The sequence below is a fragment of the Tachyglossus aculeatus genome, chromosome 26 (assembly GCF_015852505.1).
Source record: "Tachyglossus aculeatus isolate mTacAcu1 chromosome 26, mTacAcu1.pri, whole genome shotgun sequence".
NCBI classification, from domain to species: domain Eukaryota; kingdom Metazoa; phylum Chordata; class Mammalia; order Monotremata; family Tachyglossidae; genus Tachyglossus; species Tachyglossus aculeatus.
In genome coordinates this window covers 18,549,265-18,574,788 of record NC_052091.1, presented here as the reverse complement: position 1 = coordinate 18,574,788, position 25,524 = coordinate 18,549,265, and the positions used below count along the sequence as shown (strand labels likewise).

At 42.4% G+C, this 25,524-nt stretch overlaps 1 protein-coding gene across 2 annotated transcripts in view; it reads right to left on the bottom strand.

Annotated features, from left to right (window-relative positions):
- GATM (glycine amidinotransferase) overlaps window positions 1–23,718 on the bottom strand; it is a 53,792-nt gene extending 30,074 nt beyond the window's left edge. For both annotated transcript variants that reach the window (XM_038767513.1, XM_038767514.1), the window contains exons 1-3: window positions 23,612–23,718; window positions 17,591–17,806; window positions 1,652–1,847 (exon numbers count right to left, since the gene is read on the bottom strand). In XM_038767513.1, coding sequence (XP_038623441.1) covers window positions 1,652–1,847; window positions 17,591–17,806; window positions 23,612–23,680 — 481 coding nt within the window. In that variant the 5' untranslated portion in view covers window positions 23,681–23,718. The remainder of the gene's footprint in view (window positions 1–1,651; window positions 1,848–17,590; window positions 17,807–23,611) is intronic.
- Between the last annotated feature and the right edge of the window lie 1,806 nt (window positions 23,719–25,524).

The window sequence follows — 25,524 nt, the reverse complement described above, 5'->3', positions numbered from 1 at the left end:
AAAAAAAAAAGGACCTTACAGGAAAGTTTTAGGTGAAACAGAAAACTGGCTCCCACTCAAATATTGCCTTTCCTGTAGTTTCAGTCTTCTTTCCTCTCAAATTTAGCTTCCACCCCCGTTAGCAGCGGAGCCCAGCGGATAGAGCACGGGCCTGGGATTCAGAAGGGCTTTTTTTTATTTTGATGGCATTTATTAAGCGCTTACTATGTGCAAAGCACTGTTCTAAGCGCTGGCTTGGGTTCTAATCCCAGCTCAGCCACCCGTCTGCTGTGGGACCTCGGCCAAGTCGCTGCACTTCTCTGGGCCTCAGTACTCTCATCCGTTTAAGACCATAAGCTCCGTGTGGGACGTGGACTGTGTCGAACCTGATTGGTTTGTATCTAGCCCAGAGTCTAGTACAGTGCTTGAAAGACAGTAAGCGCTTAAAAAAATACCATAAAAAAAAAAAAAAAACCCAAAACAGGCGAAATATATGAACCAGGCCTAGGAGTTCCCGGCATCTGACGAAAGAGTTGCGAAGCAACGTGTCTCCGTGGAAAGAGCGGGGACTTTGGAGTCAGAGGTCACGGGTTCAAATCCCGGCTCCGCCACTTAGCTGTGTGACTCTGGGCAAGTCATTTCACTTCTCTGGGCCTCAGTTCCCTCATCTGTAAAATGGGGATTAAGACTGTGAGCCCCATGTGGGACAACCTGATCACCTTGTATCCCCCCCAGCGCTTAGAACGTAGTCACCACTTAGAGAAGGAGCGTGGCTCAGTGGAAAAGAGCCCGGGCTTTGGAGTCAGAGGTCATGGGTTCAAATCCCGGCTCTGCCAATTGTCAGCTCTGTGACTTTGGGCAAGTCACTTCACTTCTCTGGGCCTCAGTTCCCTCATCTGTAAAATGGGGATGAAGACTGTGAGCCCCCCAGGGGACAACCTGATCACCTTGTAACCTCCCGAGCGCTTAGAGCAGTGCTTTGCACGTAGTAAGCGCTTAATAAATGCCATCATTATTATTACTATTATTATTATCTGCTGTGTGACCTTGGGCAAGTCACTTCAGGCCTCTGGGCCTCAGTTCTCTCATCTGGAAAATGGAGGCGAGGACTGTGAGCTCCACGGAGGACGGGGACTGGGTCCAACCTGATTAGCTTCTATCTACCCCAGCGCTTAGAACAGTGCAAAACACGTAGTAAGCGCTTAAAAAACAGACAGCAGCATAGTATAGTGGATAGAGCACCGGCTTGGGTGTCAGAAGGTCATGGGTTTCTCACTGTACTTCCCAAGCGCTTAGTACAGTGCTCTGCACACAGTAAGCGCTCAATAAATACGATCGACTGATGGATTGATCGATCCTGGCTCCACCCCTTGCCTGCTGTGTGAGCCTGCGCAAATCACTTTCCTTCTCTGGGCCTCAGTTCCCTCATCTGGAAAATGGGGATTGAGAGTGTGGGCCTCACACGGAACCGGGACTGTTGTCCAACCCAATCCGCTTGAAACCACTCCAGCGCTTAGTACAGTGCCTGGCACATAGTAAAAGCTGAACAAATGCCATTATTATTATCATCATCATCATTATTATTATCAATAATAATAATAATAATGATGATGATAATAATAATAATAATAATAATAATAATAAATGCCATCTTTTTTTTTTCCCCACCTACCCGAAGACTCAAAATCGGGGGTCTTGTAGGTCAGCGACCAGTCGACGGGGTCGGGCCTCCTGACGGTCACCCCCTCCATCTTCAAAATATTGCACATCTCTTCGATCTCAGCCACGGCTTTCTGCACGTGGTCCGGGGGGAAGCGCCGCCCTCCGTGCTGCTGGTAAAAGGACCAGTACTTTTCATACGTGTTGGCCTTCAAGCAGAGGAAGAGGAAGAGAGCGGGTCAAAACCGAGAAGCAACGTGGCGAAGCGGACGGAAACCAGATCTGCGAGTCGGAGGTCCTGGGTTCGAATCCCTATTCTGCCGCTCGTCTGCTGTGCGACCCTGGGCAGGTCACTTAACTCCGCTGGGCCTCAGTTCCCTCATCTGTAAAAAATGGGGATTAAGGGTATGAGCCCAATTTGGGACAGGGGCTGTGTCCCATCCGATTAACTTTTATCTGCCCCAGTGCTTAGAACAGTGCTTAGCACATAGCACTTAACAAGGACCATAATTATTATTACTAAAAGGGAATATCTCCTACCAGAGTACGTTCAATCCTCCCCTTGGACAATGCGGCCTAGCAGATAAATCGCAAGCCTGGGAGTAAGAGGACCTGAGTTATCATCATCATCATCATCATCAATCGTATTTATTGAGCGCTTCCTGTGCGCAGAGCACTGTACTAAGCGCTTGGGAAGTACAAGTTGGCAACATATAGGGACAGTCCCTACCCAACAGTGGGCTCACGGTCTAAAGGAGTTCTAATTTGGCTCCGCCATCTGCCTGCGGTGCGACGTTGGGGGAGTCACTTTTCTTCTCTGGGCCTCAGTTTCCTCAGCTGCAAAATGGGGATTCAACATCAGTTCTCCCTCAGTGCTCTCATCTGTAAAATGGGGGTGAAGACTGGGAGCCCCCCGTGGGACAACCTGATGACCTTGTAACCTCCCCGGCGCTTAGAGCGGTGCTTTGCACATAGTGAGCGCTTAACAAATACCATCATTATCTTACCTAGACTGTGAGCCCTTTATTCATTCATTCATTCGTATTTATTGAGCGCTTACTGTCTGCAGAGCACTGTACTAAGCGCTTGGGAAGTCCAAGTTGGCAACATATAGAGACGGTCCCTAGCCAGCAGTGGGTTCACAGTCTAGGGGCACAGTCTTTATGCCCGATCTGACTAACTTGTACTTACCCCATGGCTTAGAATAGTGCTTAATACATAGACAGCGTTTAACAAATCCCCTTCACCCGGCAAAATAAGGCAATGGTGTGTATTCAAGCTTAATGTTTTGAGGATCGAGGAACTGAAGCCACTCAACTCTTCCCGTTCTCAGATTTTACTGCTCCTACACTGGGGAAGCCTGGACCATCCACAGGTTTCTTCATAATAATAATGATGGTATTTGTTAAGCGTTTACTATGTGCCAAGCACTGTCTAAGCGCTGGGGTAGATACAAGGTGATCAGGTTGTCCCACGTGGGGCTCACAGTCTTAATCCCCATTTTACAGATGAGGGAACTGAGGCACAGAGAAGTGGCTTGCCCAAAGCCAAACAGCTGACAATTTGAACTCATGACCTCTGGCTCTCAAGCCCGTGCTCTTCTAATCAATCAATCAATCAATCGTATTTATTGAGCGCTTACTGTGTACAGAGCACTGTACTAAGCGCTTGGGTAGATACAAGGTGATCAGGTTGTCCCACAGGGGGTTCACAGTCTGAATCCCCATTTTACAGATGAGAGAACTGAGGCACAGAGAAGTGAAGTGGCTTGCCCAAAGCCACACAGCTGACAATTTGAACTCATGACCTCTGGCTCTCAAGCCTGTGCTCTTCTAATCAATCAATCAATCAATCGTATTTATTGAGCTCTTACTGTGTGCAGAGCACTGTACTAAGTGCTTGGGTAGATACAAGGTGATCAGGTTGCCCCACGTGGGGCTCACAGTCTGAATCCCCATTTTACAGATGAGGGAACTGAGGCACAGAGAAGTGGCTTGCCCAAAGCCAAACAGCTGACAATTTGAACTCATGACCTCTGGCTCTCAAGCCCGTGCTCTTCTAATCAATCAATCCATCAATCGTATTTATTGAGCGCTTACTGTGTGCAGAGCACTGTACTAAGCGCTGGGGTAGATACAAGGTGATCAGGTTGTCCCACAGGGGGCTCACAGTCTGAATCCCCATTTTACAGATGAGGGAACTGAGGCACAGAGAAGTGGCTTGCCCAAAGCCAAACAGCTGACAATTTGAACTCATGACCTCTGGCTCTCAAGCCTGTGCTCTTCTAATCAATCAATCAATCAATCGTATTTATTGAGCGCTTACTGTGTGCAGAGCACTGTACTAAGCGCTGGGGTAGATACAAGGTGATCAGGTTGTCCCACGTGGGGCTCACAGTCTTCATCCCCATTTTACAGATGAGGGAACTGAGGCACAGAGAAGTGGCTTGCCCAAAGCCAAACAGCTGACAATTTGAACTCATGACCTCTGGCTCTCAAGCCCGTGCTCTTCTAATCAATCAATCCATCAATCGTATTTATTGAGCGCTTACTGTGTGCAGAGCACTGTACTAAGCGCTGGGGTAGATACAAGGTGATCAGGTTGTCCCACAGGGGGCTCACAGTCTGAATCCCCATTTTACAGATGAGGGAACTGAGGCACAGGGAAGTGGCTTGCCCAAAGCCAAACAGCTGACAATTTGAACTCATGACCTCTGGCTCTCAAGCCCGTGCTCTTCTAATCAATCAATCCATCAATCGTATTTATTGAGCGCTTACTGTGTGCAGAGCACTGTACTAAGCGCTGGGGTAGATACAAGGTGATCAGGTTGTCCCACAGGGGGCTCACAGTCTGAATCCCCATTTTACAGATGAGGGAACTGAGGCACAGAGAAGTGGCTTGCCCAAAGCCACACAGCTGACAATTTGAACTCATGACCTCTGGCTCTCAAGCCCGTGCTCTTCTAATCAATCAATCCATCAATCGTATTTATTGAGCGCTTACTGTGTGCAGAGCACTGTACTAAGCGCTGGGGTAGATACAAGGTGATCAGGTTGTCCCACAGGGGGCTCACAGTCTGAATCCCCATTTTACAGATGAGGGAACTGAGGCACAGAGAAGTGGCTTGCCCAAAGCCACACAGCTGACAATTTGAACTCATGACCTCTGGCTCTCAAGCCTGTGCTCTTCTAATCAATCAATCAATCAATCGTATTTATTGAGCTCTTACTGTGTGCAGAGCACTGTACTAAGTGCTTGGGTAGATACAAGGTGATCAGGTTGCCCCACGTGGGGCTCACAGTCTGAATCCCCATTTTACAGATGAGGGAACTGAGGCACAGAGAAGTGGCTTGCCCAAAGCCAAACAGCTGACAATTTGAACTCATGACCTCTGGCTCTCAAGCCCGTGCTCTTCTAATCAATCAATCCATCAATCGTATTTATTGAGCGCTTACTGTGTGCAGAGCACTGTACTAAGCGCTGGGGTAGATACAAGGTGATCAGGTTGTCCCACAGGGGGCTCACAGTCTGAATCCCCATTTTACAGATGAGGGAACTGAGGCACAGAGAAGTGGCTTGCCCAAAGCCACACAGCTGACAATTTGAACTCATGACCTCTGGCTCTCAAGCCCGTGCTCTTCTAATCAATCAATCAATCAATCACATTTATTGAGCACTTACTGTGTGCAGAGCACTGTACTAAGCGCTTGGGAAGTACAAGTTGGCAACATAACACTGTGACTGTGAGCCCACTGTTGGGTAGGGACCGTCTCTATATGTTGCCAGCTTGTACTTCCCAAGCGCTTAGTACAGTGCTCTGCACACAATAAGCCCTCAATAAATATGATTGATTGATTGATTGATTGATTTCCATTGAGCCACGCTGCTTCAACAGAGGCTGGGACAATGAGCCTTACTCTGGGGGAGCCCAGCCCATCCACAGGGCTTCTTCATAAGAGGCTGGGAAAACGAGCCTCAAACTGGGGGAACCCTGTTTGTCAATCAATCAATCAATCAATCGTATTTATTGAGCACTTACTGTGTGCAGAGCACTGTACTAAGCGCTTGGGAAATCCAAGTTGGCAACATATAGAGATAGTCCCTACCCAACAGTGGGCTCACAGTCTACAAGACTGTCCACGAGGCTACTTCATAAGAGACTCAGCACGGCCTATTGGCAAGAACACGGGCCTCGGGGTCAGGGGACGTGGGTTCTAATCCCGCTCCGCCACTATCAGCAGTGTGACCTTGGGCAGGTCACTTCTCCGGGCCTCAGTTACCTCATCTGTAACTGACTGTGAGCCCACTGTTGGGTAGGGACCGTCTCTATATGTTGCCAACTTGGACTTCCCAAGTGTGTACTTCCCACATAAAAAGCGCTTAACAAATACCATTAAAAAGTGGCCGACAATAGGGCTTGCTCTCTTTTAATCTTGTTCGCTTGCTGGGGGGAGGAAACGCGTCTGTTATATTGCTATACTGTTCTCTCCCGAGCACTTAATACAGTGCTCTGCATACAGTAAGTGCTCAGTTTATTTATTTATTATTATTTATTATTATTATTTAATGATTTATTGATTTATTGATTCTCTGCTCCTGTAAATTGCCCTCTACCTCTGATTAGCATGAGTTCTGAAGCCCAGCAAAGTCAAGGTGACATATGGGTGGACTGGCGGTGGGGGGGAGGGGGGTAATGGCTAGAGCCCAGGCCTGAGAGTCAGAAGGACCTGGGTTCGAATCCCGGCTCCGCCACTTTTCTGCTGTGTGACCCTGGGCAAGTCACTTGACTTCCTCTTTGCTTCAGTTCCTTCCTCTGTAAAATGGGGATTAAGACTGTGCACCCCATGTGGGACAGGGGCTGTGTCTTACTTGTACCAACTCCAGCGCTTAGTACAGTGCCTGGCATGTAGTAAGTGCTTAATAAATACCGCAGTTATTAGTAGGAGTTGTAGTCAGGTGGCCCCGAGGCTCCTTAGAAGTCTTGAAGGAGAGCTCTTTGTGGGTGGGGAATGTGTCTGTTGATTGTTGTACTGTACTCTCCTAAGTGTTTAGTACAGTGCTCTGCGCACAGTCAGTGCTCAATAAATACTATTGAATGAATGGGATGCTTCAGGTTTGGGGAACAGTAAGTCAGTCATATTTATTAAGCGCTTACTGTGTGCTTTTTTTAAAAAAAAAAAATAGACTGTGAGCCCACTGTTGGGTAGGGACTGTCTCTATATGTTGCCAACTTGCACTTAGTACAGTGCTCTGCACACAGTAAGCGCTCAATAAATACGATTGATTGATTGCAGAGCACTGTACTAAGCACTTTGGAGAGTACAACAGATCAATAAACAGACACATTCCCTGCCCACAACGAGCTTCTAGTTCAGAAGTAACGGTGCGAAAGGAATACCTTCTAGACTGTGAGCCCGTTGTTGGGTAGGGACCGTCCTTGTACTTCCCAAGTGCTTAGTACAGTGCTCTGCACACGGTAAGCGCTCAGTAAATACGATCGAATGAAGCTTAGTGGGAAGAGTCTGGGCCTGGGAGTTAGGACCAGCTCTCGGCTCTCCAATTTGTCTCCCTCCCTCGTGGTGGGCAGGGAACGTGTCTTCCAACTCTGTTATCCTCTCCCAAGTGCTTAGTACAGCGCTCTGCACATAGTAAGCGCTCCATGCAGACCACTGGTTGCGGAAGAGGCAGTGTAATCAGGCCAGCTTGGGCAGAAAGGAGAGGGAGAGGTGTAGGCTCAGTCACAGGTACAATCAATCAATCAGTGGTATTTATTGAGCGCTTACTGTGCGCAGAGCCCTGTACTAAACGCTTGGGAGAGTACAGAGTTGGTAGACACGTTCCCTGCCCAACACAAGCCCATCAGCAGCATGCCCCAGGGGCAAGACCTGCCTGGGAGTCGGAGGACCTGCTCTGCCACGGGTCTGCTGTGTGACCTTGTGAGAGTCACTTCGCTTCTCTGGGCCTCAGTGACCTCATCTGGAAAACGGGGACTGAGACTGAGCCCCACGTGGGGCAGGGACTGTGCCCAACCTGATTCGCTTGCGTCTATCCCAGTGCTTGACGCACAGTAAGTGCTTAACAAACACCATCACCGAGCTTACAGTCTAGAGGAGGAGACAGACGTTAATAGAGATACTTTATATTATGGAATTTAACGATACGTATGGAAGTGCGGTGGGGAGGTGACTATCTAAAGTCCCCAAAAACACCTCCAAGCCACTTGATCTCTACCATGGTCTCCTTTCCGTTCACATCATTCCCGAAGCGGTCCTTGTTACCCCGTTTCTTGCTCTCCAAAAGGGGTGACAACCACCTCCCCCGTTTTCCAGCCGCCGGGAAAGCAACACGGCGGCAGCTAATTGAGAGGGAAAATCAACCCTTCTTCATATTCTTCTCAGGCACACAGGGATTTCTCCACGGCTATTCATTCTCTCCTCCTTCTTATGCCAGGCACATCTCTTGAGGGATACAGTCAAAGACAAGGATCCCCTCCCTGCTAGGTAAGTTTGGGTACCGTTAGGACCCCCGGTTTATCCTTCCAAAGGCCCATCTTGGGGATTATTTGAGTCGGTGGGTCCTCAGATCGACAAGCGAAAAAGAAGAGATGAGGGAGTGAGTAATAATAATAATGGTACTTGTTAAATACCTACTATTCAGCTCTTAGTACAGTGCCTGGCACACAGAAAGTGCTCAACAAACGCCATAATTATTATGTGCTAAGTTCTAATAACAGTTTATAATAGTAATAATAATAGTGGTATTTAAAGTGCTTACTATGTGCCAAGCGCTGTACTAACTGACTTGCCCAAGGTCACGCAGCAGATGTGTTTCGGAGTCAGGATTAGAACCCAGGTCCTTCCAGCTCCCAGGCCCAGCTGTGTGCTTGAGCGCTTAAGCAAGCGCTTAACAAATACCATTTATTTAAATGAATAAAAGGGAATAAAAATTATTTATTGTAATAATAATAATACAGTATTATTACTGTTATTTGGCATTGCGTTTTAAATAGAAAAACGCACTCCCTTTAATTGACTTGGACTTTTTTTAAATGGCGTTTGTTAAGCATGTATTTAAGCACTGGAGCTAATCGGATTGGACACATTCCCTGATGATGATGGTATTTGTTAAGCGCTTACATTGTGCCAGGCTCTGTACTGAGCAGATACAAGTGGATACAAGCAGACCGGGCCCTGTCCCACATGGGGCTCACGCTCTTAATCCCCGTTTTACAGATGAGGTCATTGAGGCCCAGTGAAGTGATTTGCCCAAGGTCACATGGCAGATATGTGGCGGAGCAGGGATTAGAACCCAGGTCCTTCGGGGTGGCACTGCTCGGCGCCCCAGATTTATTTCAGGTCTCTTTCCCCGCAAAAGAGTGCGTACTCGTGGTTCCCAAACATTGCAGCCTAGTAGAAAGAGCACAGGAGTCAGAGAACCTTGGATTCTAAATCCCGCCTTTATCACTTACCCGCTGCGTGATCTTGGGCAAGTCCCTCAGCTTCTCTGGGACTCAGTTTCCTTATCTTTAAAATGGGGATGGAATTCGGGTTCTCCCTCCTACACAGACTGTGAACCCCATGTGGCTCTACCTCTGAGCTTAGCACAAAGTAAGTGCTTAAATATCACAATTATTGTCATCCCCTTTCGCCTAGTACTATTTTGATTCTGAAGGCTTTGGGATTTCCCAAACACTAAGTACAGTGCTTCGCACACCGTAAGCGCTCAAAACGACTGAATGAATGATCAGCAGCTTGTAATTTTCTAGAAAATGCTCAGACATTAAAGGATCCTTGCTTCCTGATGGCTAATGACAGTCAAAATAAAATCTGACTCCTCTTTCACCTAAGCTGGGATTCAACATTTTAAATAGAAAAAAAGCGGTCCCTTTTGTTCATTTAAATAAATGGTATTTGTTAAGTGCTTACTTAAGCACACAGCCGGGCCTGGGAGTTGGAAGGACCTGGGTTCTAATCCTGACTCCGAAACACATCGGCTGCGTGACCTTGGGCAAGTCAGTTAGTACAGTGCTTGGAAAATAGTAAGCACTTAACTAATATCACTATTATTATTACTATTATAAAACATGTGTCCTGATTCCCAACTGGCAAAATGATAAAGGTTGATTAATAGTAAGTCAGTTAGTACAGTGCTTGGCACATGGTAAGCACTTAACTAATACCACTACTATTATTACTATTATAAAACATGTGTCCTGATTCCCAACAGGCAAAATGATAAAGGTTGATTAATAGTAAGTCAGTACAGTGCTTGGCACATAGTAAGCACTTAACTAATACCACTATTATTATTACTATTATAAAACAGGTGTCCTGATTCCCAACTGGCAAAATGATAAAGGTTGATTAATAGTAAGTCAGTTAGTACAGTGCTTGGCACATGGTAAGCACTTAACTAATACCACTATTATTATTACTATTATAACACATGTGTTCTGATTCCCAGCTGGCAAAATGATAAAGGTTGATTAAGAAGACTTTTTTAGGTAAGAAGGATTTCTAAAATCTATAAATAATTATTGAGAATGAGGGTCTTGCCCCTGAAGTATATTTTTGGATAGAAAAAAATGACACTACTCTACTGGAAACCTCTATAAAAAAAATTCCCTCCAGCTGAGTTCCAAGGATGTTCACGGCTTGACTGATCAAACAGTAAAGTCAATGGGAGAGTTCAAACACGGGAATAATAATGATGGCATTTGTTAAGCGCTTACTATGTGCCAAGCACTGTTCTAAACACTGGGGTAGATACAAGGTGGGGCTCACAGTCTTAATCCCCATTTTACAGATGAGGTAAATGAGGCAAAGAGAAGCGACTTGCCCAAAGTCACACAGCTGATAAGTGGCAGAGCAGGATTAGAACCCACAACCCTCTGGCTCCCAAGCCCAGGCTCTTTCCACTAAGCCACGTTGCTTCTCTGAATGTACCCAGCAAGATGAACGGTGAAGACGATGAAAACCATAACAATTATTTTGCTTTTGAAAACGTATAAAGCGCATATACTATTTAATTATTGAGATGTCAGTGTAATCAGGTCAGTATAAATCAGATTGCCTTCTCCACACCCAAGTTAATTCCTCAAAACAGAACTTTCAGACACCAGAGGACTCCATTTCTATTCCTCTCATGTTCTCTCTTACACACAAATGCAAATCGAGAATCATTTTAAATATTTTCATTACTGGAAATATTCTGCAGCACGGCTAAAAGGTTCAGCAAATGAAGCCTGGCATTTTCAGAAATCTGGATTTTGTCTACAGCACTCCCCCCTGACTGCTCTTAAAGCTAAATCTGTTTTTTAATCAACAGGGAAGGTTTGTGATTGCTGCCCGGCTCTGCCAATTGTCAGCTGTGTGACCTTGGGCAGGTCACTTAGGTTCTCTGGGCCTCAGTTACCTCATCGGTAAAATGGGGATTAAGACTATGAGTCCCACGTGGGATAACCTGATCACTTGTATCCTCCCCAGCACTTAAAACAGTGCTTTGCACATAGTAAGTGCGTAACAAATGCCATTATTATTATTATTATATAAAGTATTCTAATCCTGGCTCTGCCAATTGTCAGCTGTGTGACCTTGGGCAGGTCACTTAGCTTCTCTGGGCCTCAGTTACCTCGTCTGTAAAATGGGGATTAAGACTATGAGTCCCACGTGGGATAACCTGATCACTTGTATCCTCCCCAGCACTTAAAACAGTGCTTTGCACATAGTAAGTGCGTAACAAATGCCATTATTATTATTATTATATAAAGTATTCTAATCCTGGCTCTGCCAATTGTCAGCTGTGTGACTTTGGGCAAGTCACTTAACTTCTCTGGGCCTCAGTTACCTCATCTGTAAAATGGGGATGAAGACTGTGAGCTTCCCGTGGGATAAACTGATCACTTGCAGCCTCCCCAGCGCTTAAAACAGTGCTTTGCACATAGTAAGTGCGTAACAAATGCCATTATTATTATTATTATTATTATTATTATATAAAGTATTCTAATCCTGGCTCTGCCAATTTTCAGCTGTGTGACTTTGGGCAAGTCACTTAACTTCTCTGGGCCTCAGTTACCTCATCTGTAAAATGGGGATTAAGACTATGAGTCCCACGTGGGACAACCTGATCACCTTGTAACCTCCCCAGTGCTTTAGAATAGTGCTTTGCACATAGTAAGCGCTTAATAAATGTACTTTATTATAATATAATATATATTATATATAATATACATTTCTACCCTAATTTATTAATGATGTGCATATAGCTATAATATATAATTATAATATAATAATAATATAATTATTATTATTATTCTCTAGGCCTCCATCACCTCTTCTGGAAAATGGGGATTAAGACTGAGCCCCATTGTGGGTTTAGGACTGTGCCTAACCTGATGAACCTATATCTACCCCAGATCCTGTCGTATAGTAAGTGCTTAAATACTACTACCAAAAAATAAAAGTTTTAGGGTGGGTGGGCAAAATTGGCAGGGAGTAAGATGGAGGAATATAGTAGGGGAAAAGAATTCCCACCCATCCGAGGACTGGCTTTTATTGCGACTGAAGGAACAAGGACTAATTTAGGGAGAAGCTAGATATTTCTTCAGAAAAAAAAGATAAAGTTGAGGGGAATTTTTTTTCCCAACTCTTACCAACATAAAACTCGTCAAATACACTATAAAACATAGTCTTGAAAGATTATCGGGTCTCGGCTCAGTTTCAGGACACAGAAAGGGACGTGCAAAGTAGATAAATGAGATGTCTGTGTTTAAATCAGTGGTATTTATTGAGCACTTACTGTGCGCAGAACACTTTACTAAGCAGTTGGGAGAGTACAAAATAACAGGGCTGGTGGACACATTCCCTGCCCACAAGGAGCTCACAGTTGAAAGAGAGAATTGTGATTAATGATTAATGAGTAAATATTACTCTATTTATGTATTTATTTATTTTACTTGTATATATCTATTTTATTTTATTTTGTTAGTATGTTTGGTTTTGTTCTCCGTCTCCCCCTTTTAGACTGTGAGCCCACTGTTGGGTAGGGACCGTCTCTATATGTTGCCAATTTGTACTTCCCAAGCGCTTAGTACAGTGCTCTGCACATAGTAAGCGCTCAATAAATACGATTGATGATTAATGATAAAATTTTCTCCGTGTGTAGCTAAAAATCCCAACGTATTCCACTCTACGTGTAGGCAAAGATTATCCTTCGACACGCAGGCATTTCCAACTGTGGCTTGGAAAATGACGGCAGTCATTATTGCAAAGCCTTTGGTTACAAATTTTCAGAAACAGGAGAAGTTGGCAGAGAACAACTTTTGCTGAGCAGTATAATTAAAACTTCATCTCCCCAATCAATCAATCATATTTATTGAGCGCTTACTGGGTGCAGAGCACTGTACTAAGCGCTTGGGAAGTACAAGTTGGCAACACATAGAGACGGTCCCTACCCAACAGCGGGCTCACAGGCTAGAAGGGGGAGACAGGGAACAAAACCAAACATACTAACAAAATAAAATAAATAGAATAGATATGTACAAGATAAATAAATAAATAGAGTTAATAAATATGTACAAACATATATACAGGTGCTGTGGGGAAGGGAAGGAGGAAAGATGGGGGAGATGGAGAGGGGGACTTTCCCCACTTTCCTCCCTCCATAAAGACAAACTTTTTGGGGTTTTTTTTAAGCACTTTGGGTATTTGTTAAGCGCTTACTATGTGCCAGGCACTGTTCTAAGCGCTGGGGAAGATACAAGCTAATAATAATAATAATAATAATGATGGTATTTGTTAAGCGCTTACTATGTGCCAGGCACTGTTCTAAGCGCTGGGGAAGATTCAAGCTAATAATAATAATAATAATAATGATGGTATTTGTTAAGTGCTTACTATGTGCCAGGCACTGTTCTAAGCGCTGGGGAAAGATACAAGCTAATAATAATAATAATAATGATGGTATTTGTTAAGCGCTTACTATATGCCAGGCACTGTTCTAAGCGCTGGGGAAGATACAAGCTAATAATAATAATAATAATGATGGTATTTGTTAAGCGCTTACTATGTTCCAGGCACTGTTCTAAGTGCTGGGGAAGATACAAGCTAATAATAATAATAATGATGGTATTTGTTAAGCGCTTACTATGTGCCAGGCACTGTTCTAAGCGCTGGGGAAGATACAAGCTAATAATAATAATAATAATGATGGTATTTGTTAAGCGCTTACTATGTGCCAGGCACTGTTCTAAGCACTGGGGAAGATACCAGCTAATAATAATAATAATAATGATGGTATTTGTTAAGCGCTTACTATGTGCCAGGCACTGTTCTAAGTGCTGGGGAAGATTCAAGCTAATAATAATAATAATAATAATGATGGTATTTGTTAAGCGCTTACTATGTGCCAGGCACTGGTCTAAGCGCTGGGGAAGATACAAGCTAATAATAATAATAATGATGATGATGGTATTTGTTAAGCGCTTACTATGTGCCAGGCACTGTTCTAAGCGCTGGGGAAGATACAAGCTAATAATAATAATAATAATAATGGTATTTGTTAAGCGCTTACTATGTGCCAGGCACTGTTCTAAGCACTGGGGAAGATACAAGCTAATAATAATAATAATAATAATGATGGTATTTGTTAAGCGCTTACTATGTGCCAGGCACTGTTCTAAGTGCTGGGGAAAGATACAAGCTAATAATAATAATAATAATGATGGTATTTGTTAAGCGCTTACTATGTGCCAGGCACTGTTCTAAGCACTGGGGAAGATACAAGCTAATAATAATAATAATAATGATGGTATTTGTTAAGCGCTTACTATGTGCCAGGCACTGTTCTAAGCACTGGGGAAGATACAAGCTAATAATAATAACAATAATGATGGTATTTGTTAAGCGCTTACTATGTTCCAGGCACTGTTCTAAGCGGTGGGGAAGATACAAGCTAATAATAATAATGATGGTATTTGTTAAGCGCTTACTATGTGCCAGGCACTGTTCTAAGCGCTGGGGAAGATACAAGCTAATAATAATAATAATGACGATGGTATTTGTTAAGCGCTTACTATGTGCCAGGCACTGTTCTAAGCGCTGGGGAAGATACAAGCTAATAATAATAACAATAATGATGGTATTTGTTAAGCGCTTACTATGTGCCAGGCACTGTTCTAAGCGCTGGGGAAGATACAAGCTAATAATAATAATAATAATGATGGTATTTGTTAAGCGCTTACTATGTGCCAGGCACTGTTCTAAGCACTGGGGAAAGATACAAGCTAATAATAATAATAATGATGATGGTATTTGTTAAGCGCTTACTATGTGCCAGGCACTGTTCTAAGCGCTGGGGAAGATACAAGCTAATAATAATAATAATAATGATGGTATTTGTTAAGCGCTTACTATGTGCCAGGCACTGTTCTAAGCGCTGGGGAAGATACAAGCTAATAATAATAATAATAATGATGGTATTTGTTAAGCGCTTACTATGTGCCAGGCACTGTTCTAAGCACTGGGGAAGATTCAAGCTAATAATAATAATAATAATAATAACGATGGTATTTGTTAAGCGCTTACTATGTGCCAGGCACTGTTCTAAGCGCTGGGGAAAGATACAAGCTAATAATAATAATAATAATGATGGTATTTGTTAAGCGCTTACTATGTGCCAGGCACTGTTCTAAGCACTGGGGAAGATACAAGCTAATAATAATAATAATAATGATGGTATTTGTTAAGCACTTATTATGTGCCAGGCACTGTTCTAAGCGCTGGGGAAGATACAAGCTAATAATAATAATAATGACGATGGTATTTGTTAAGTGCTTACTATGTGCCAGGCACTGTTCTAAGCGCTGGGGAAGATACAAGCTAATAATAATAATAATAATGATGGCATTTGTTAAGCGCTTACTATGTGCCAGGCACTGTTCTAAGCACTGGGGAAGATACCAGCTAATAATAATAATAATAATGATGGTATTTGTTAAGCGCTTACTATGTGCCAGGCACTGTTCTAAGCGCTGGGGAAAGATACAAGCTAATAATAATAATAATAATGATGCTATTTGTTAAGCGCTTACTATGTGCCAGGCACTGTTCTAAGCGCTGGGGAAGATACAAGCTAATAATAATAATAATAATGATGGTATTTGTTAAGCGCTTACTATGTGCCAGGCACTGTTCTAAGCGCTGGGGAAGATACAAGCTAATAATAATAATAATAACGATGGTATTTGTTAAGCGCTTACTATGTGCCAAGCACTGTTCTAAGCATTAGGGGGATACAAGGTGATCAGGTTGTCCCACGAGGGGCTCACAGTCTTCATCCCCATTTTCCAGATGAGGGAACTGAGGCCCAGAGAAGTGAAGCGACTTGCCCAAAGTCACCCAGCTGACAACTGGCGGAGCCGGGATTTGAACCCATGACCTCTGCCTCCAAAGCCCGGGATTTTCCCACTGAGCCACGCTGCTAATCAGGTTGGACACGATCCCTGTCCCACACGAGACGCACGGTCTTAATCCTCACTTTACAGATGAGGCAACCGAGGCACAGAGAAGCCAAGTGATTTGCCCAGGGTCACACAGCAGACAAGGGGTGGAGCCAGGATTAGGATCGCTTGAGTTTCAACAATATTTTAGCAGCTGATAAACAACGAAGGCATGAAAGGGTAAAGCAGCGGTTTGGGAGTCAGAAGGTCCTGGGTTCTACTCCCAGCTCCACCACTTATCTGCTGTGTGGCCTTGGGAAAGTCACTTCACTTCTCTGTGCTCCCTCATCTGTAAATATATGTAGATATGTTTGTATGTATTTATTACTCTATTTATCTTCCTCTCGCCCTCGTCCCCCTCTCCATCCCCCTCATCTTACCTCCTTCCCTTCCCCACGGCACCTGTATATATGTATATATGTTTGTACACATTTATTACTCGATTTTTTTATTTATTTTACTTGTACCTATCTATTCTATTTATTTTATTTTGTTAGTATGTTTGGTTTTGTTCTCTTTTCACTTGTACCTATCTGTTCTATTTATTTTGTTTTGTTCTCTGTCTCCCCCTTTTAGACTGTGAGCCCACTGTTGGGTAGGGACTGTCTCTAGATGTTGCCAACTTGTACTTCCCAAGCGCTTAGCACAGTGCTCTGCACACAGTAAGCGCTCAATAAATACGACTGATTGATTGATTGATACATATTTATTCTATTTACCTTATTTTGCTAATTTGTTTTGTTGTCTGTCTCCCCCTTCTAGACTGTGAGCCCACTGTTGGGTAGGGACTGTCTCTAGATGTTGCCAACTTGTACTTCCCAAGCGCTTAGCACAGTGCTCTGCACACAGTAAGCGCTCAATAAATACGACTGACCGATTGATTGATACATATTTATTCTATTTACCTTATTTTGCTAATTTGTTTTGTTGTCCGTCTCCCCCTTCTAGCCTGTGAGCCCGCTGTTGGGTCGGGACCGGCTCTAGACGTTGCCAACTTGTACTTCCCAAGCGCTTAGTACAGTGCTCTGCACACAGTAAGCGCTCAATAAATACGATTGATTGATTGATACATATTTATTCTATTTATCTTATTTTGCTAATTTGTTTTGTTGTCCGTCTCCCCCTTCTAGCCTGTGAGCCCGCTGTTGGGTCGGGACCGGCTCTAGATGTTGCCAACTTGGACTTCCCAAGCGCTCAGTCCAGTGCTCTGCACCCAGTAAGCGCTCAATAAATACGACTGATTGATTGATTGATACATATTTATTCTATTTATCTTATTTTGCTAATTTGTTTTGTTGTCCGTCTCCCCCTTCTAGACTGTGAGCCCGCTGTTGGGTCGGGACCGGCTCTAGATGTTGCCAAGTTGGACTTTCCAAGCGCTCAGTCCAGTGCTCTGCACCCGCTAAGTGCTCAATAAATAGGATTGAATGAATGCATTGCACACCCCGTTTTTACCTTAACCTCCACAGTGAACGGGGGGACACAGGCGTGCTCGGCTCGCCCCACGATGACTTCCTCCAAGGGGTCCCACTCGTTGTAGGAGGAGACGGGGCAATCTTTGGGGACGGGGTCCGTGGCCTTGTCAGCCGCAGCGCAGGGACTGGGGTCGGCTGCAGCTGCCTGGGTGCTTTGGAGAGTTCGTTGCACCCAGCCCGCGCATGCTCTTCCAAGCTGGAAAGGAAAAAAACAAAAATCAGGAGACGGAGGTGAGAAAATAATCAATCGATCAATCATAGAGCACTGTACTAAACGCTTGGGAAGTCCAAGTTGGCAACATCTAGAGATGGTCCCGACCCAACAGCGGGCTCACAGTCTAGAAGGGGGATAAAATAAAATTAATCCCCAACACAGACGCACCTGGAATCAATGGGAATGTTACAATATTAATAGAGAAGCAGCGCTTAGTACAGTGCTCTGCTCACAGTAAGCGCTCAATAAATGCGATTGAGTGAATAGGATTGAATGAATGAATACAACAAGCTCACGGTCGAGGGGCAGCGCTTAGTACAGTGCTCTGCACACCGTAAGCGCTCAATAAATATGATTGAGTGAATAGGATTGAATGAATGAATACCACAAGCTCACGGTCAAGGGGCAGCGCTTAGTACAGTGCTCTGCACACAGTAAGCACTCAATAAATACGATTGAGTGAATAGGATTGAATGAATGGTCGAAGGGCAGTGCTTAGTACAGTGCTCTGCACATAGTAAGCACTCAGTAAATACAATTGAGTGAATAGGATTGAATGAATGAATACAACAAGCTCACGGTCGAGGGGCAGTGCTTAGTACAGTGCTCTGCACACAGTAAGCGCTCAATAAGTACGACTGAGGAGTGACTAGGATTGAATGAATGAATACAACAAGCTCACCGTCGAGGGGCAGTGCTTAGTACAGTGCTCTGCACAAGGTAAGCGCTCAATAAATATGATTGAATGAACGAATACAACAAGCTCACGGTCGAGGGGCAGTGCTTAGTACAGTGCTCTGCACACAGTAAGCGCTCAATAAATACGATTGAGTGAATAGGACTGAATGAATGAATACAACAAGCTCACGGTCGAGGGGCAGCGCTTAGTACAGTGCTCTGCACACAGTAAGCGCTCAATAAATACGATTGAGTGAATAGGACTGAATGAATGGTCGAGGGGCAGTGCTTAGTACAGTGCTCTGCACACAGTAAGCGCTCAATAAATGCAATTGAGTGAATAGGATTGAATGAATGAATACAACAAGCTCACGGTCGAGGGGCAGTGCTTAGTACAGTGCTCTGCACACAGTAGGCGCTCAATAAATGCGATTGAGTGAATAGGATTGAATGAACGGCCGAGGGGCAGTGCTTAGTACAGTGCTCTGCACACAGTAAGCGCTCAATAAATGCGATTGAGTGAATAGGATTGAATGAACGGATACAACAAGCTCACGGTCGAGGGGCAGCGCTTAGTACAGTGCTCAGCACACAGTAAGCGCTCAATAAGTACGATTGAGTGAATAGGATTGAATGAACGGTCAAGGGTCAGTGCTTAGTACAGTGCTCTGCACACAGTAAGCGCTCAATAAGTACAATTGAGTGAATAGGATTGAATGAATGAATACAACAAGCTCACGGTCGAGGGGCAGTGCTTAGTACAGTGCTCTGCACACAGTAAGCACTCAATAAATAGCACTCCCTGTGCTTTAGAACAGTGCTTTGCATAGTAAGCGCTTGACAAATACCATCATCAAAGGCGGGATTAGAACCCAGGTGCTCCTGACGTCCAGGCCCGCGCTCTAGCCAACCGAGCGCGCTTCTCCAAGCGTCGCCTGGGGGAAACTGAGGCAGGGAGAAGCAGCGTGGCTCAGTGGAAAGAGCCCGGCCTTGGGAAACAGAGGCCGTGGGTTTGAATCCCGCTTCCACCAACTGTCAGCTGGGTGACTGTGAGCCCACTGTTGGGTAGGGACTGTCTCTATATGTTGCCAATTTGTACTTCCCAAGCGCTTAGTACAGTGCTCTGCACATAGTAAGCGCTCAATAAATACGATTGATGATGATGATGAAGTCACTTCACTTCCCTGGGCCTCAGTTACCTCCTCTGTAAAATGGGGATTAAGACTGTGAGCCCTACATGGGACAACTTGATTGGCGCTTAGAACAGTGCTTGGCACATAGTAAGCGCTTAATAAATACCACTATCATTTTATGAAGGAGCAGCGTGGCTCAGTGGAAAGAGCCTGGGCTTGGGAGTCAGAGGTCGTGGGTTCGAATCCCGGCTCCGCCACTTGTCAGCTGGGTGACTTTGGGCAAGTCACTTCACTTCTCTGGGCCTCAGTTTCCTCATCTGTCAAATGAGGATGAAGACTGGGAGCCCCACGGGGGACAACCTGATCACCTTGTATCCCCCCCAGCGTTTAGAACAGTGCTTGGCACATAGTAAGCGCTTAATAAATGCCATCATCATTATTATTATTACCCCAGCGCTTAGAACAGTGTTTGGCACATAGTAAGCGCTTAACAAATGCCCTCATGGGGTCAAATCCCGGCTCCGCCACTTATCTGCTGGGTGACTTTGGGCAAGTCACTTCACTTCTCTGGGCCTCAGTTCCCTCATCTGGAAAATGGGGATAAAGACTGTGAGCCCTCGGTGGGACAACCTGATCACCTTGCAACCTCCCCAGCGCTTAGAACAGTGCTTGGCACATAGTTAGCGCTTAATAAATGCCACCATCATTAAACAAATGCCATCGTTATTATTATTATTATTATCACCACAGTGCTTAGAACAGTGCTTGGCACATAGTAGGCGCTTAACAAATGCCATCATCATCATTATTATTACCCCGGCGCTTAGAACAGTGCTTGGCACATAGTAAGCGCTTAACAAATGCCGTTATTCTTATTATTATCACCCCAGCGCTTAGAACAGTGCTTGGCACATAATAAGCGCTTAACAAATGCTATCATTATTATTATTATTATTATCACCCCAGCGCTTAGAACAGTGCTTGGCACATAGTAGGCACTTAACAAATTCCGTCATCATCATTATTATCATTATTATTACCCCAGCGCTTAGAACAGTGCTTGGAAAATAGTAAGCGCTTAACAAATACCGTCATCATTATTATTATTATCACCCCAGCACTTAGAACAATGCTTGGAAAATAGTAAGCGCTTAACAAATTCCATTATTATTATTATTATTATCACCTCAGCGCTTAGAACAGTGCTTGGCACATAGTAGGCACTTAACAAATGCCATCATCATTATTATTATTATTATCAGCTCAGCGCTTAGAACAGCGCTTGGCACATAGTAGGCGCTTAACAAATTCCATCATTATTATGATTATTATTATCACCCCAGCGCTTAGAACAGCACTTGGCACATATTAAGTGCTTAACAAATGCTATTATTATTATTATTGTTATCATCATCAACCCAGTGCTTAGAACAGTGCTTGGCACATAATAACAGCTTAACAAATGCCATTATCATTATTATTATTTTTATTACCCCAGTGCTTAGGCACATAGTAAGTGCTCAACAAATATCATTATTATTACCATTATTATTACTATTATTATCCCAGTGCTTAGAACAGCGCTTGGCACATAGTAGGCGCTTAACAAATTCCATCATTATTATTATTATCATTATTATCACCTCAGAGCTTAGAACAGCGCTTGGCACATAGTAGGAGCTTAACAAATGCCATCATTATTATTATTATTATTATTATCACCCCAGCGCTTAGAACAGCGCTTGGCACATAGTAGGCGCTTAACAAATTCCATCATCATTATCATTATTATTATCACCCCAGCGCTTAGAACAGCGCTTAGCACATAGTAGGCGCTTAACAACTTCCATCATTATTATTATTATCACCTCAGCGCTTAGAACAGTGCTTGGCACATAAGAAGCGCTTAATAAATGCCATTATTCTTATTATTATCACCCCAGCGCTTAGAACAGCACTTGGCACATAGTAGGCGCTTAAGAAATTCATCATTATTATTATTATCATCTCAGCGCTTAGAATAGTGCTGTAGCCGCTTAACAAATCCATTATTATTATTATTATTATTATTATTATTATTATTATTATTATTATTATTATCACCCCAGCACTTAGAACAGCACTTGGCACACAGTAGGCGCTTAACAAATTCCATCATCATAATTATTATTATTATTATTATTATCACCCCAGCGCTCAGAACAGCGCTTGGCACATAATAGGTGCTTAACAAATTCCAACATTATTATTATTATTATTATTATTATTTTATCACCCCAGCACACAGTAGGCGCTCAATAAATACGACCGAATGAATGCTTGGCACATAGTAAGCGCTTAACAAACACCACCATTATAATAATTATTGAATATATAAATTATTAAATATATAAGTATATTTAATATATAATATATAAAATATATTTAATTATTTCATAATAATATTAAATTTTATATAGTTTATATAGTATAAATATGTCATATATAACACATATAATAAATATTTATTCATTGCTCTATATTATATAGTAATATATTATTAATTAATACTAATTATTATTAATGATGATGATAGTACGCACAAGCGATCCGATGTAGAAATATGTCATATATAATACATATAATAAATATTTATTCATTGTTCTATATTATATAGTAATATATTATTAATTAATACTAATTATTATTAATGATGATGATAGTACGCACAAGCGATCCGATGTAGAAATATGTCATATATAATACATATAATAAATATTTATTCATTGTTCTATATTATATAGTAATATATTATTAATTAATACTAATTATTATTAATGATGATGCTAGTACGCACAAGCGATCCGATGTAGAAATATGTCATATATAATACATATAATAAATATTTATTCATTGTTATATATCATATAGTAATATATTATTAATTAATACTAATTATTATTAATGATGATGATAGTACGCACAAGCGATCCGATGTATAAACATGGCATATATAATACATATAATAAATATTTATTCATTGTTCTATATTATATAGTAATATATTATTAATTAATACTAATTATTATTAATGATGATGATAGTACGCACAAGCGATCCGATGTATAAACATGGCATATATAATACATATAATAAATATTTATTCATTGTTCTATATCATATAGTAATATGTTATTAATTAATACTAATTATTATTAATGATGATGATAGCACGCACAAGCGATCCGATGTAGAAACATGGCATATATAATACATATAATAAATATTTATTCATTGTTCTATATCATATAGTAATATATTATTAATTAATACTAATTATTATTAATGATGATGATAGTACGCACAAGCGATCCGATGTAGAAACATGGCATATATAATACATATAATAAATATTTATTCATTGTTCTATATTATATAGTAATATATTATTAATTAATACTAATTATTATTAATGATGATGATAGTACGCACAAGCGATCCGATGTAGAAACATGGCATATATAATACATATAATAAATATTTATTCATTGTTCTATATTATATAGTAATATATTATTAATTAATACTAATTATTATTAATGATGATGATAGTACGCACAAGCGATCCGATGTAGAAATATGTCATATATAATACATATAATATTTATTTATTCATAGCTATATATGATATAATAATATATTATTAATTAATACTAATTATTTTTAATGATGATAGTACGCACAAGCGATCCGATGTATAAATATGTCATATATAATACATATAATATTTATTTATTCATAGCTATATATGATATAATAATATATTATTAATTAATACTAATTATTTTTAACGATGATAGTACGCACAAGCGATCCGATGTATAAATATGTCATATATAATACATATAATATTTATTTATTCATAGCTATATATGATATAATAATATATTATTAATTAATACTAATTAGTATTAATGATGAGGATGACAGCACGCACCCGCGATCCGATGTAGTGCACGGCCTCGGCGCCGCGGCTGCCCCCGCGCAGACAGCGCACGCGCAGCATCGCGGCGCGCGGCCCCGGGAATTGCGCGCTCCTCTCTGCGCACGCGCGCGCGCCCGCCGCACTGCCCGCGCGCTCCCGCCGCCCCGTCCGCGCACGCGCAGCTCGCCCTCCTCCCGCGCGCGCGCCGCCACCAGCTGCCCGGCGCGCGCCGGCCCGCGCGCTTATAAAGCCCCGGCCCCGCCCACTCCCCCTCAAGGCCACGCCCCTCCCGGCCAAGCGGCGCCTGCCATTGGCTGGAGGGAAGGGGCGGGGCCGCGAGGGGGCGTGGCCCGGAGGAGCCGAGTCTTAAGGACGCCGACGGCCCTGCAACGTCAGTCCGCCCCGCGGAGACGGCGGGGTGCGCACGGAGGTGGGGCCTGCTGCCGTCGCTTGCCCTTTTTTCGGCTGGGCGGAAAGGGTTTGGAGGGAAAGGAGCCCTCCTCCTCGGCACGGTGCTTTCATTCAGTCCTGGTTATTGTACAATTATACATTATTATTATTATTGTAATATAAACAATGTCGTTATACATACATTATATATGATCATCATCATCAATCGTATTTATTGAGCGCTTACAATTATATAATTGGAGGGAAAGGAGCCCTCCTCCTCGGCACAGTGCTTTCATTCAGTCCTGGTTATTGTACAATTATATATTATTATTATTATTGTAATATAAACAATGTCGTTATACATACATTATATGTAATCATCATCATCAATCGTATTTATTGAGCGCTTACAATTAAATAATTGGAGGGAAAGGAGCCCTCCTCCTCGGCACAGTGCTTTCATTCAGTCCTGGTTATTGTACAATTATATATTATTATTATTATTGTAATATAAACAATGTCGTTATACGTACATTATATATGATCATCATCATCAATCGTATTTATTGAGCGCTTACAATTATATAATTGGAGGGAAAGGAGCCCTCCTCCTCGGCACAGTGCTTTCATTCAGTCCTGGTTATTGTACAATTATATATTATTATTATTATTATTGTAATATAAACAATGTCGTTATACATACATTATATATAATCATCATCATCAATCGTATTTATTGAGCGCTTACAATTATATAATTGGAGGGAAAGGAGCCCTCCTCCTCGGCACAGTGCTTTCATTCAGTCCTGCTTATTGTACAATTATATATTATTATTGTAATATAAACAATGTCATTATACATATATTATATATGATCATCATCATCAATCGTATTTATTGAGGGCTTGCAATTATATAATTGGAGGGAAAGGAGCCCTCCTCCTCGGCACAGTGCTTTCATTCAGTCCTGGTTATTGTACAATTATATATTATTATTGTAATATAAACAATGTCATTATACATATATATAATAATCATCATCAATCGTATTTATTGAGCGCTTGCAATTATATAATTGGAGGGAAAGGAGCCCTCCTCCTCGGCACAGTGCTTTCATTCGGTCATCATCATCAATCGTATTTATTGAGCGCTTACTATGTGCAGAGCGCGGTACTAAGCGCTTGGGAAGTACAAACTGGCAACATATAGAGACAGTCATCATCATCAATCGTATTTATTGAGCGCGTACTATGTGCAGAGCACTGTACTAAGCGCTTGGGAAGTGCAAATTGGCAACACATAGAGACAGTCCCTACCCAACAGTGGGCTCACAGTCTAAAAGGGGGAGACAGTCCTGGTTATTGTACAATTATATATTAGTATAATTGTAATAGATCCAATACAATCGTATATATTATACATAATTACATATAGACGATATAATTGCAATATCATTATTACATGATAACCCATGAACCGCCGGTCGACGGAAAGGGTTTGGAGGGAAAGGAGCCCTCCTCCTCGGCACAGTG